This window comes from Amphimedon queenslandica, unplaced genomic scaffold (genome assembly GCF_000090795.2).
Source record: "Amphimedon queenslandica unplaced genomic scaffold, v1.1 AMPQUscaffold_13428, whole genome shotgun sequence".
NCBI classification, from domain to species: domain Eukaryota; kingdom Metazoa; phylum Porifera; class Demospongiae; order Haplosclerida; family Niphatidae; genus Amphimedon; species Amphimedon queenslandica.
In genome coordinates this window covers 122,185-133,743 of record NW_003546336.1, presented here as the reverse complement: position 1 = coordinate 133,743, position 11,559 = coordinate 122,185, and the positions used below count along the sequence as shown (strand labels likewise).

The following is an 11,559-nucleotide window of genomic DNA, read 5'->3' as shown; positions in this document are numbered from 1 at the left end:
TAAACTCAAAAGAGCAAGCAACTGCGGAAAGAGCTTTATTACAAGCCATGTCAAGAGAGACTGGCCAGCCATTAGCACTGCATGTACAAGAGAAAAGTAACATTGATTTGATACTGTAGTAACATACCTGAGAGCACAGGTCAGGTAAGTAACCAGACAGAAGAGTGAGAGTAGAGTCTTCATGATTCCTTTCCTTGGTAGACAGTATTCTTCTTCTTGTGAGATGATTTCTTGCTTTAGTGAGAAGTGATTGACTGCTGCTGGTCACCTCCTTATATAGTATTAGATACCTCATCAATATTCATGAGCAATTAAGCAAAAACTGACCAATCAGAGGCTAGCTGCATGACATCAATTATCTTGGAATAAGCCCTATGACTGTATACTTGAAATTTCAACAGTTGAAGTGTCTACCAAGTTACTACGCTATCTGTAGCTTTCCAGTGAAATTACTATAACTCATTTGGCAGGGTACTTAGGAGGTTTGGTCTTATGACAACCATGTTGGTGTACCCAAATGCGTAGTTGCTGTACTAAGTAATGGCATAAATCTACATGCATGGTAATGGTAGCGATTGCTGCTTACGGCGTTTCAAAAGGTAGAATATATTTTTATTTTTTAATAAATTAATATCAAGGGAAATGCTCACACTATTTCACAATAAAGTAAATGATCAAGTTGGCTTTGTTTAACAGCAGAACTGAGGCTCTAGCTGGATCATACTTCCATCACCTCCAACTGGCTGTAACTTTCTCAAATAGTTTCAAGCTACTTTTTAATGTCTTTCTATGTCATCTTTATCATAAAAGTGATCATTATCATAAATATTACAAGCAAATGAAATGCATTAAAAATGAAAAAGTAGTAGGATTGAATTGATAAGAAAGTAAAGAAACAAGAGGGTACTTGCAAACTGGTGTGGTAAAAAATCCTACACCACTGCATGAAGATAAATACTTTATAGTGTTGTCACATGATGTAGCAGCCTGTGTGCTGGGATAATTACAACTGATTATTATTCATGCAGTACTCTCTTGTTTCCTTACTTTTTTCCCAATTCAATCCTACTATTTTCCTATTTTTAATGTTTTTAATATACTTGTTTCTATTCTTTTTTCTTAAATCAATAAATTACATTCTGTTATGATTCTGTGGTTAGGTTAATTATATTTATGTTGATCATGTGTGCATCAATTAAAATGGCGTCAAACCACAAACCCATGTGGTGTCTGAAGCTGGATTTTGTCTTCCATTTTGTTCTCTGTTCTTGCTTCTTTTAAAACCACCTTTCCAGTCCTTGACCCAAGCACAAAGGAATGATATAAAAGCCAACCTGAGCAATTTCCTGGCTTAAAAGATTTCGGTGTTGATAGAAGAAAGATGAAAGAAGAAAAAGTTTGAAGAATTTTGCGCAGCAATTTGAATTTGGGCTTATTCTCCAGAAAAGCTTCCGCTACATTACAGTCCACTTTAAAGGTACCAGGAGATCGCTCAGTGAAGGAGAGCTCATCTAAGCCATTTATAAGGCTGTATAACATAAGATACAAGAGTTATAAGTGTTTGAAAGTCATAAAAATGGCAGCCATCTTGAAAAACCAACTTCAATCCTACATATAGGCTACTGCCTACACAACCAAAAGTAATCATGCCTGAATCAGCAAAATTGCCCAAAATGAACGAATCAAGTCTGATATCAGTCAGTCCTGACAAGTATCATTGCTTATCATGCCTGATCAGCAATGATACTCAATCTCAAGTCTGACTCAGGCTAACATCAATCCTGATTAAGATTTCAACTATTGGATGTGTACATGTATATAATAAATAATACATTTTAACAGACATACCATGTATAAACTTTTCCTTCTTTAGTAAGGAGAACAGAGAAGTGCATCCCACACTCAATCTGAATAATGTTAGATGGGAAAGTGATGACTTGAACAGGAACATCAGTTGACGAGCTCCCATCTTTGAGGCCCAGTTTACCAAAAGACCCATCGCCCCAGGCCCACAGGGAATTATCCCCAGCAGCAAGAGTGTGGGCATTTCTTGAGCCACAAGCCACACATGATATCCGTACCTTCTCTAGAGCACGGACCTATCATAATAAAAAAATAGCATCATTATAAGCTTTATATTGTAGTGAGCTGAAATTATTGTAATTTTATGGAGAAGACTATCAAAAAATATTTGACTTTAGGAATTTGAAGGTACCGTATTTGCTCGAATAAATGCCCTGCTTAAATAAATGCCCATGACAAATATTTTCTAACTATAGATACGCATAATTTTACCCAGTATATGAGCCATTAGATCTAGATTGTGCCAGATAGCCTAACTGTTGGAGTACAGTTTGGAATGCTAGAAGGTTGCGGGTTCAAACCTACTAGAGGCTTTTTTGTTTTTTTTACCTGATTTTTTTCCTGTTAAGAAATAAACACCCGGGTGTTTAATCGAGCAAATACGGTACATGTATATATAATATGAAGGCATGTATACATGTACATGTACACAGTATGTGCATAATTGTTTCTATTGCTAAGCATAATTATAATTAATGGCGAAGATTATTATTTGACCACAAAAGTTTGAGGGTACATGTACATGTATATGTACATGTATATAGCATGCGTATAATAAGGATAATTGTCTTTCAATTGCTATATGTATGTACATGTACATGTGTAATTGTGTATGTACATGTATTTCTGTTTCTCTTCTTATAATCTTCCTCACTCATTAATACTAATATTAGTACATTTATATATGTACCAGTTTTGGTTTAGTTTGATTGTTAGAGTCACCATGTCCCAGCCTGCCATCAGCTCCTTGTCCCCAAGTGAATAATTCTCCATTGACAGACACAGCTGCACTGTGACCAGTTCCACATGATACCTCTCGTATGTGCTTTGCTTGGAAAATTTCAATCATTTTAGGACGGTCGTAACTCCTATTAAAATAATTACAAATTCATGTACTGTAGATTGAAAAATTTTTATATTACAAATAATTGGTATAAAATTTTTCACATTATCACTACTTTGCATATCCATAATATCTCATTATAAGTCACAAAAATATCTTGCGTGTTAAAATTTTACTGTTAGCCATTAAATCAAAATTATTTTAGCAACAAAAATCTCCCAGTCTATGGTACGTTAAATCCTATATAGCGGGAAAATTGGCAAAGTTTTATGCTGATTAATTTCCATCCATTTTGTTTTATTCTGTGCATATAAGCTTAATGGCACATGGCTGCTGATTCCCAATATAAAAACCAACAATACAAAGCAATCCAATCCCAATATTAAGTACAGCCAAATTCTCCCACTATTACTGCATATTACTACTCACTGTAATGATCCATGACCAAGCTGACCATACTGTCCATCTCCCCATGAGAATACCTTCCCATCAGCAGTAACTGCTAGAACATGTCTTCCAGCACAACTAACTGCTACCTTCCTCACTACATACATACTTAATGATGAGATTTGATGTGGCATTCGAATATTAGCAAATCCACCTATTCCCAGTCTACCACTAGAGCCTTCACCACACGCAAATACCTGATGGACAAAAACATTAAGCTTTTATGTAATAATAATGATTATAAATATTTTACTTTTCCATCATCAGAGACTACAAAGGAGCATTTTGATCCACCGGCAAACTGAATTGGGTGCAGTCTGGCTAAAGTACGGCTCTCAATTGGGCTCTTTACCTACAGTATAATACATAATGTAAGGTATCACAATTCAATATATGCATGTACATGTACAGCAGGGTTTAGTGCTCATGCAAATTCTTGTCAGTGGATTGTCAAGTTGCTCAAAAATTGGGCCAAAGATACTATACTATTATGACGAAAATCATAAGAAGAGAAATCTCCATTTTGATAATTTTTCTGATATGCATACATGTCCTTATACTGTGTATGAACTGGTATAGACACTATTCAATAATGCATACCCTTAACATACATGTACATGTATACTGTATGTAACAAAATGCATGTACATGTCATGTACATGTATTATCCCATACTTTTGCTTCAGACACTACTAGACACCATTGAATAATGCCCACCCTTCACATAATACGTAACAAAATACATGTACATGTATTATCCCATACTTTTGCTTCAGAGAGGTCAGTCCCTAACTGCCGCATATCATTAAGACCCCAAACAAACACTTTGTTCCCGTGAGTATCAGTAGACAATAGATCCAGTCTCCTCCTTGAATACATATTATTAGTATCATCATCAAGGGCATCATCAACAGTCAAAAATGAAAAGTTTGCAGCGACTTCTTTATCTGTCATATCAACTCTACCAAGAACAGAGACACCATGAACTTTAGTATCAATCCCACCACTCTTGCAGGCTCTTATTGATAGCTCAATGACAGCATAATACTACAATAAAAACTGTTAATAAAGAATGGATACAAGTGATATTACTGACATCAGTCAGACCGGATAAGAGAGTATATTCCCTGGCATTAGATGGAATGGCGACACTCTTAAATTCTTTTAATCCACCAACAGTTTGTCCAGTGAGTATTACAATGGTGGATGGCATGTAGCTGGCATCAAGAGGTGAGAGTTGTATGGAGAGTTGCTCAATGAGGATATTTGGTTGGATTTCCAAACGAATCCAGTGCTACATGTATGTACAAATAATAAATAAAATGACTATACATGTTAGTTCATACAGATATAAATATGGTAAGTACATGTACATTGTATAAGTTATTAGTATACAATAATAAATATTTTCTGTACTTTGGTATACAAATAAAATAAATACATGTATGTTATGCATATTTGTAGTCAGGGTACAAAATAACAGTGCTCAAGGCTGCAAAAGAGAACCGTTTCATGTACTCTCAGCACAGTACCATAAACGTAAAAAAATTTGTTGCAATTTAATTTTCGTGTTTTTTGTGGGACGAAAAATCCATGAAAATTAAAAATTAACCCTTTCTGTTCTGATCACGTGCATGTACACGTTTAGCAATGAACGGACACACCCCCCACGAAAGTTAATTCCAGCGAAAATTAATTTCTGGGCCTTCTGGAGCTAAACCATGAATTGTTTTACCACGAATTTTTTTACGTTTACGGTATCCCCTTCTTCAAATTTATCTAATTACGGTATTTGATCATAATCAATTGACAACATAAGAATTTTTATAAATACATATAGCAACAGCCTTGCTGACTGAAAAATATCAAATACTCACTATTTTATGTTGAGATAGCATTCTTGGTATAGGTACCTTATTTTATGCTTTTTGTATACAAATATAATGCATGTACATGTACATAAAAACTTATGTTGTAACACAACTAAAATAAGAATCAATAATAATATATATAGTGAAGCTACCTTTCCCTGAGGGCCACTAGACTGCCAGTAGGTAGCTTCAGTTCCATCATAAAGTCTCATTGCTTGTCCTTCATTACTTGAAACTGAGAGATGACGAATAATTTGATCCCATTCATTGACAATTGAGCCTCCCAACATCTTCTGTAACAAAATATAAAAATTATATATGCAAGTATGTACATTTATAGAGAGTCTGAGCCCATTCCAAGTACAATTTTTAAAAGTTTTAACAATTTTTAAAATGTTAAAATGTCTCTGTATTATATATGTACATTGTAGCTTCACAGTTTACACAAGGACAGAAGTGTTAACCACATTGTTATGCAACCCATGATAGCTTTTACAAATAATAGTGTTTAAAATGAGATTCAGTAATAAAGCACTTTACACTTCTTTCTGCGCGATATTGATTTAAATCTAATGCAATTTTTGAAGGGGGATAATATGCCCCTACATTTGTAAAAACAAAACATTGATTAAAGATTGAGTCTAGAAATTTTGAATCGATACCGATACTAAGTAGTCTGAGTATCAGTATTGATGATATTGAATACTGTATGGAAGGAAATTTTGGAGGTAGTCAAATTTGGCGAATTTGGCATTTTGATAGCCATTCGCCAAAATAAAAATTCACCATTTTGAGCCATTATGCGCATGCTCAATAGCACATGGCCACAAATTCGCCAAATTAAAATTCGCCAATCATTCAAAATTTAGCAATTCGCCAAAATTTAGTCCCTCCAAAATTTCCTTCTGTACGGTACTGAATGAGTAGTCAGCTACTGCGCATGCGCAAATAAGTTATAATTAGTTATTAATAAAAATAAAGGGAAATCATCCGCCATTTTTATAATTATGAAAGGGTGTGGCTGTCATTATGACGTCAAAGAAGGTGTGATTGGGCATAGTCACTACACTACCCAATACCAGGATTTGGTATCGAGTACTTGGTACCGGATATATGAGTACTTTGGTATCGTATCGCCCACCTCTAGAATCGAATACCACTCTGTGCATGCACAAAGCCCCATGTTATCAATTACAGAAATAACAATGAATAATGAAGATATTAACTACTGGTTTATTAGATATTATTAATGTGTGGTTTACTTCAGAATCGTTTCAAACGATTCTCACTACTCTTTCGTTACGAGTACGATTCCATTCAGAATCAAAGGATTGAATACTCTGGACTTGGAATCACCCATCACTAATATTAATGTTTATAATTAATATTTACTTTTTTCCTTTGTTTAATAGCAAGTCTACAGGACTTTGGTGATCCTACATAAACTGCTGCCTGTCCTTGATCATCGATCCTCTCAAAAGCATGATCATGTGATTGACCGTGAATGAAGCACTCCTTACAGAAATCAAAGTCAGCACACACTTGGCAATGAAACCTTGGGCCTTCAATGGGATTCATTTGACAGCCATCACACCTATAATGTAGAGAATATAATATATGTACATGTACTGTGTATGTATTATTCTTCATGTAGCATGGCTAATACATGTACATGTATCAAGTTTGTAGAGATATAAAATGAAAAAAAAACATGTACATGTACGTGTACATGTACATGTACGTGTACATGTACATGTACGTATAGTAATTTTGGAGGAAAGAAATTTTGGCAAATTGCTATTTTAATTTAGCAAATTTGTGGCCATATGCCATTGCCATTGAGTATATGCCCATACACAAATGGTGGGTTTTAATTTGGCAAATGGCTACCAAAAATACCAAATTTGCTAAAATTTAACCCCTCAAAAATTATCGGCTATACAGTACATAATTAATGTAATTAATGCATATTTGTACATTAATTACATTAATTACATTAATACTATTATTGTTGGTTACTTGTGTCTTGGGTGGATTCCAGGAACAAGTTCCATTTCTGATATTAATCCAGTCCAGTTGCTTTGTTCAGCAAAGTCCACACAAATATCCTGCCCATTTCTATTTATCGAACGGACAGTGCCAATACTACCATGAGTAACACAGCCCCACTTATATCTACAATAACAATGTAACAATAATAATAGTATTACATACAGGCTGTACAAAATGACTGACTTTGGTGATTTCACTGATTTCTTTACTCTGACTCTATCCCCAACTTTAAAAGCAGGTTTTTGTCCATTGGGTGATCCAATGAACTCAATGGCTGAATACTTCACCCAGTAAGTTCCTGATTTTCTGCTCCACAGGACTTGGACATGTAAACTATGAACATCTTCTCTATCAATCTATTAATGATAAGAGATATGATAAATTGATAATAGCATAAAGTATAGGAATGAAATTTGTATTGGGGGGGCAATCAAGCAAGTATTGCATGCATACAATAAATAGAAGCATAATGGCAAAGTAAAAATTGCACTTCTGTTACTGTTAGATGTTTTTATTGGGGCCCCCTGGCTCCCCTATTCCTTCACCTACATGTATACCTACATGTATGAATAGATACAGTATACTATACATTGTGTAGTGGGTAAATTTGGAGTGGGCAACTTTTCACACTTTGGATTTTGATAGTTGTTTGCCAAAATAAAACAACTCGCCATTACTCTACTATCTTATGCTCACAAGCACATAGCCACAAATTCACTAAATTACATGTACGCGTGTGCATTGTGTAAAACAAATTAATTACAAAAATTAGCAATCACAAATTATTAAAACTACATGTACATGTACATGTATAAAGTATAGGAATGAAATTTGTATTTGGGGGGGGGGGGCAATCAAGCAAGTATTGCATACATACAATAAATAGAAGCATAATGGCAAAGTAAAAATTGCACTTCTGTTACTGTTAGGGGTTTTTATTGGGGCCCCCTGGCTCCCCTATTCCTTCACCTACATGTATACCTACATGTATGAATAGATACTGTATACTATACATTGCATGTGTAGTGAGTAAATTTGGAGTGGGCAACTTTTCACACTTTGGATTTTGATAGTTGTTTGCCAAAATAAAACAACTCGCCATTACTCTACTATCTTATGCTCACAAGCACATAGCCACAAATTCACTAAATTACATGTACGCGTGTGCATTGTGTAAAACACATTAATCACAAAAATTAGCAATCACAAATTATTAAAACTACATGTACATGTACATTATGGTAATTATGGTAATTGAACAAAGATTAAAGTGAAGGCTGACCTTAGTCACTCTACCAGTGTCTCCTTTTCTGACGTCTCCACAATTTTCAATACATCGAACAGAGACTCCAACATTTATTGTGTCACACACATAACGTGAGTATTCTTCAGCATTCTTGAACTGATCAATTGTTTTGTAAGGCAAAGTTGAGCCTAGAGAAATAATAATAATAAGTAATATTATAATAAGAATGATTATAGTATAAGGGCTGTAAATTTTGTGAAATAGCCTTAAAATGTACATGTAATTTGCTGATTTAATTTTTGTGAAATTATGCTGTCAGCCATCTTATACTATAATAAGCTAAATTTTGTGAAACTAAATGTAACTTTTACAAATCTTCAAAGAATTATAAAACTCACGAAACTTAAAGCTGTCTACAATAATTTACGCTATACATGTATGGTACAGTAAAATTTAAAAAATATTACAAAATCCACAAAATTTAAAGCCCTCTAAAATAATTTATGCTATACGGTAGAGTAAAATAAAAATATTGTAAAATCCAAAAAATTTAAAGCCCTCTAAACTACACGTATACAGTATAACTATCGTACCAAAAGGAGGTATTTGGTCTTCAATGTCATAATCAAATGAGTCGCTATCATCAGCACTCTCATCCCCTGAGGAGCTGTCGGACTTAACCTCAACTGACTCCAATGGTTCAATGGGAGGAGGAGGAATGGGAGGAGGGGGAGGCTGTACGGTGGGTTTCGCTGGTGGTTCGACGTCAGGGATTTCAAGATGAGTGTGATCGAGTAGCCAAGCGATGAGGTTTTCAACATTACTGGTAATACCAGTCATCTACAAAGGAATGCATTATAATAAAACATCACTTTTGATACAACATACTAATGTACACATGCATAATAATAAAACATCATTATTGATTAAAAATATCATACACATATACATGTACATGTGTTTTATTAAATAAAACATTATTGATACAAAGAATTATATACATGTATGTACATGACTACATGTAGTAAGAAATCTTTTTGTGATTTGCAAATGTATAATAGAAAGCAAAATTCATATCCACAATAATGAAATTCATGTTAGACCCCACTACAGTGACTATCGAACAATGAATATTTAATCCATAAAATAAGTTATTTTTAAGGATTTGTAAATTATTTTGTGCAAGAAATGTTAAAGGCAGAACATAAAATTATATGTACATGTACATGTGTATATATGCTTACTTGAATGGCATATTCTATTCTCCTTCTCTGAAATCCCATTTCCATTATTTGTGATACTATCCTAGAAGGAGGAGGTGGTTCAGGTACAGCAGGTGCCACTGCTGGAGCACTAGTACTTTGAACTGACTGAGTCTTCTTTGCAGAAGTAGACACTTTCCGTGGCTGCTTCTTTTGAGTAGCCTCGTTTGTCTGAGGACTGTGAACTTCAGCTGCTAAATACTGACAAATAGACACAGCAGCTCCCTCTAGTTCCTCTTTCCCAAACATTGCTTTAACAGGTGAGGGCCTAGTAGCTGCACTTAGTAACTGTTGGAATAAGCTGTATTGATACTCATCATCAATGACGTCTGATTTGCTTGTCATTATTTGTAAAAGGTTTTCCTGTTGGCTGAACAGGACTCTGGCAGCTTTCAGTAAGCCCAATCTTATTTGCTGTCTTCGCAAAGCAGCCATGTCAATTTCTAAAAAATTGTAAAAAAATTATTATTATAAGAAACAAAATTTCTCTTTCTATCTAACAAATGTACACATATTAAATAAATTACTAAACTTTCAAAAGTGCTATGTTATTAATAAAATTACCTTTTCCATCTAATTTCTTGGAAGAGGTTTTATTGCTCGATGTGCTTGTGACTAAATTAGGAGCTGCAGTTGAAGTTAAAAATGAAGAGAATGCTCCATCCCCAGAGCCAGCAAGACGGACAAGGCTAGTCCATATCCCTGTAACAGTATTACTCATTGGAAGCTGGTTAACATGAAAATCCAAAACTTTCAACTGTAAAAAAATATAAAAAAAGAATGAAATTAATAAACAAAAAAAGAAAAAAAAGAGGTCCCACCGAGATTTGAACTCGGATCGTTGGATTCAAAGTCCAAAGTGCTAACCATTACACCATGGGACCATTCTGATCCATCGTGATTAAAAATTGCATTTTAATTCTAAGCTCACCGTTTTAAGCGTCGCAATGAGACAGAGCTTAGCTCTCCTTCCTCCATGAAACAAAACAGCGACTTTGTTCTTGCTCTGAACCTTAGCAATCGTTCCAACACCAAGTTCCTCATGTTGGACAAGACCTCCAATCCTTGGTCTATCATCCAATCCACCTATTACTGATAGAACTGCCAGTGCTGTGCCATAACGATCCATATCCAATTGCAACTATGTAATAAGTAAAGTTTACATTTGTTGCAGTAATAGTAATAGTAATTGCATGAAAATTATCATATCAATGTACATGTGCAAATAGTTAATTAATATCACATCGTACATGATTAACAGTTTAATAACTCGTTATAATAAATGTAAATGTAATGGTCTTTCAATATGGCAAATTATTTACCATATAGCAGGAAGTTTTGGAGGGAGTAAAATTTGGCGGATTGCTAAATTTTGGTGATTGGCAGATTTTCAATTTGGCAAATTTGTGGCCACGTGCCATTGAGCATGTACATAATGGCTCAAAATGGCGGATTTTTATTTTGGTGAATGGCTATCAAAACGCCAATTCGTTAAATTAAATTCCCTCCAAAATTTCCTGCTACATGCATTGTGTACATGTACATGTACTGTAATACCGTACAAGATGATTTATTGGCAGAAGTAATATTTGGAAAATTTGCCCGTGGAATGAAATTGGTGAATTTTATATTGGCAATTTCTTCATAACACCAATTGCCAATATTAAATCCCTGCCAATAAATTATCTGCCATTTTCAGCCATTATGCACATGCTCAATGGCACATGGCCAGAAATTTGCCAAATTAAAATCCTC

The 11,559-nt window shown here is 34.6% G+C and overlaps 1 protein-coding gene and 1 non-coding gene across 3 annotated transcripts in view; both read right to left on the bottom strand.

Annotated features, from left to right (window-relative positions):
• The window catches only part of LOC100641844 (E3 ubiquitin-protein ligase HERC2), a 31,094-nt gene that overhangs the window by 12,505 nt on the left and 7,030 nt on the right, over nucleotides 1–11,559 (bottom strand). For both annotated transcript variants that reach the window (XM_019995915.1, XM_019995916.1), the window contains exons 12-26: nucleotides 10,736–10,945; nucleotides 10,369–10,561; nucleotides 9,787–10,247; nucleotides 9,136–9,382; nucleotides 8,579–8,730; nucleotides 7,480–7,652; nucleotides 7,264–7,419; nucleotides 6,637–6,838; nucleotides 5,397–5,537; nucleotides 4,470–4,667; nucleotides 4,139–4,420; nucleotides 3,627–3,725; nucleotides 3,356–3,570; nucleotides 2,774–2,951; nucleotides 1,849–2,099 (exon numbers count right to left, since the gene is read on the bottom strand). In XM_019995915.1, the coding sequence (XP_019851474.1) occupies nucleotides 1,849–2,099; nucleotides 2,774–2,951; nucleotides 3,356–3,570; nucleotides 3,627–3,725; nucleotides 4,139–4,420; nucleotides 4,470–4,667; nucleotides 5,397–5,537; nucleotides 6,637–6,838; nucleotides 7,264–7,419; nucleotides 7,480–7,652; nucleotides 8,579–8,730; nucleotides 9,136–9,382; nucleotides 9,787–10,247; nucleotides 10,369–10,561; nucleotides 10,736–10,945 (3,158 nt within the window). The remainder of the gene's footprint in view (nucleotides 1–1,848; nucleotides 2,100–2,773; nucleotides 2,952–3,355; nucleotides 3,571–3,626; nucleotides 3,726–4,138; nucleotides 4,421–4,469; nucleotides 4,668–5,396; nucleotides 5,538–6,636; nucleotides 6,839–7,263; nucleotides 7,420–7,479; nucleotides 7,653–8,578; nucleotides 8,731–9,135; nucleotides 9,383–9,786; nucleotides 10,248–10,368; nucleotides 10,562–10,735; nucleotides 10,946–11,559) is intronic.
• Nucleotides 10,617–10,688, bottom strand: Trnaq-uug (transfer RNA glutamine (anticodon UUG)). The gene has a single exon. It is a non-coding gene; the product is annotated as a tRNA-Gln (tRNA).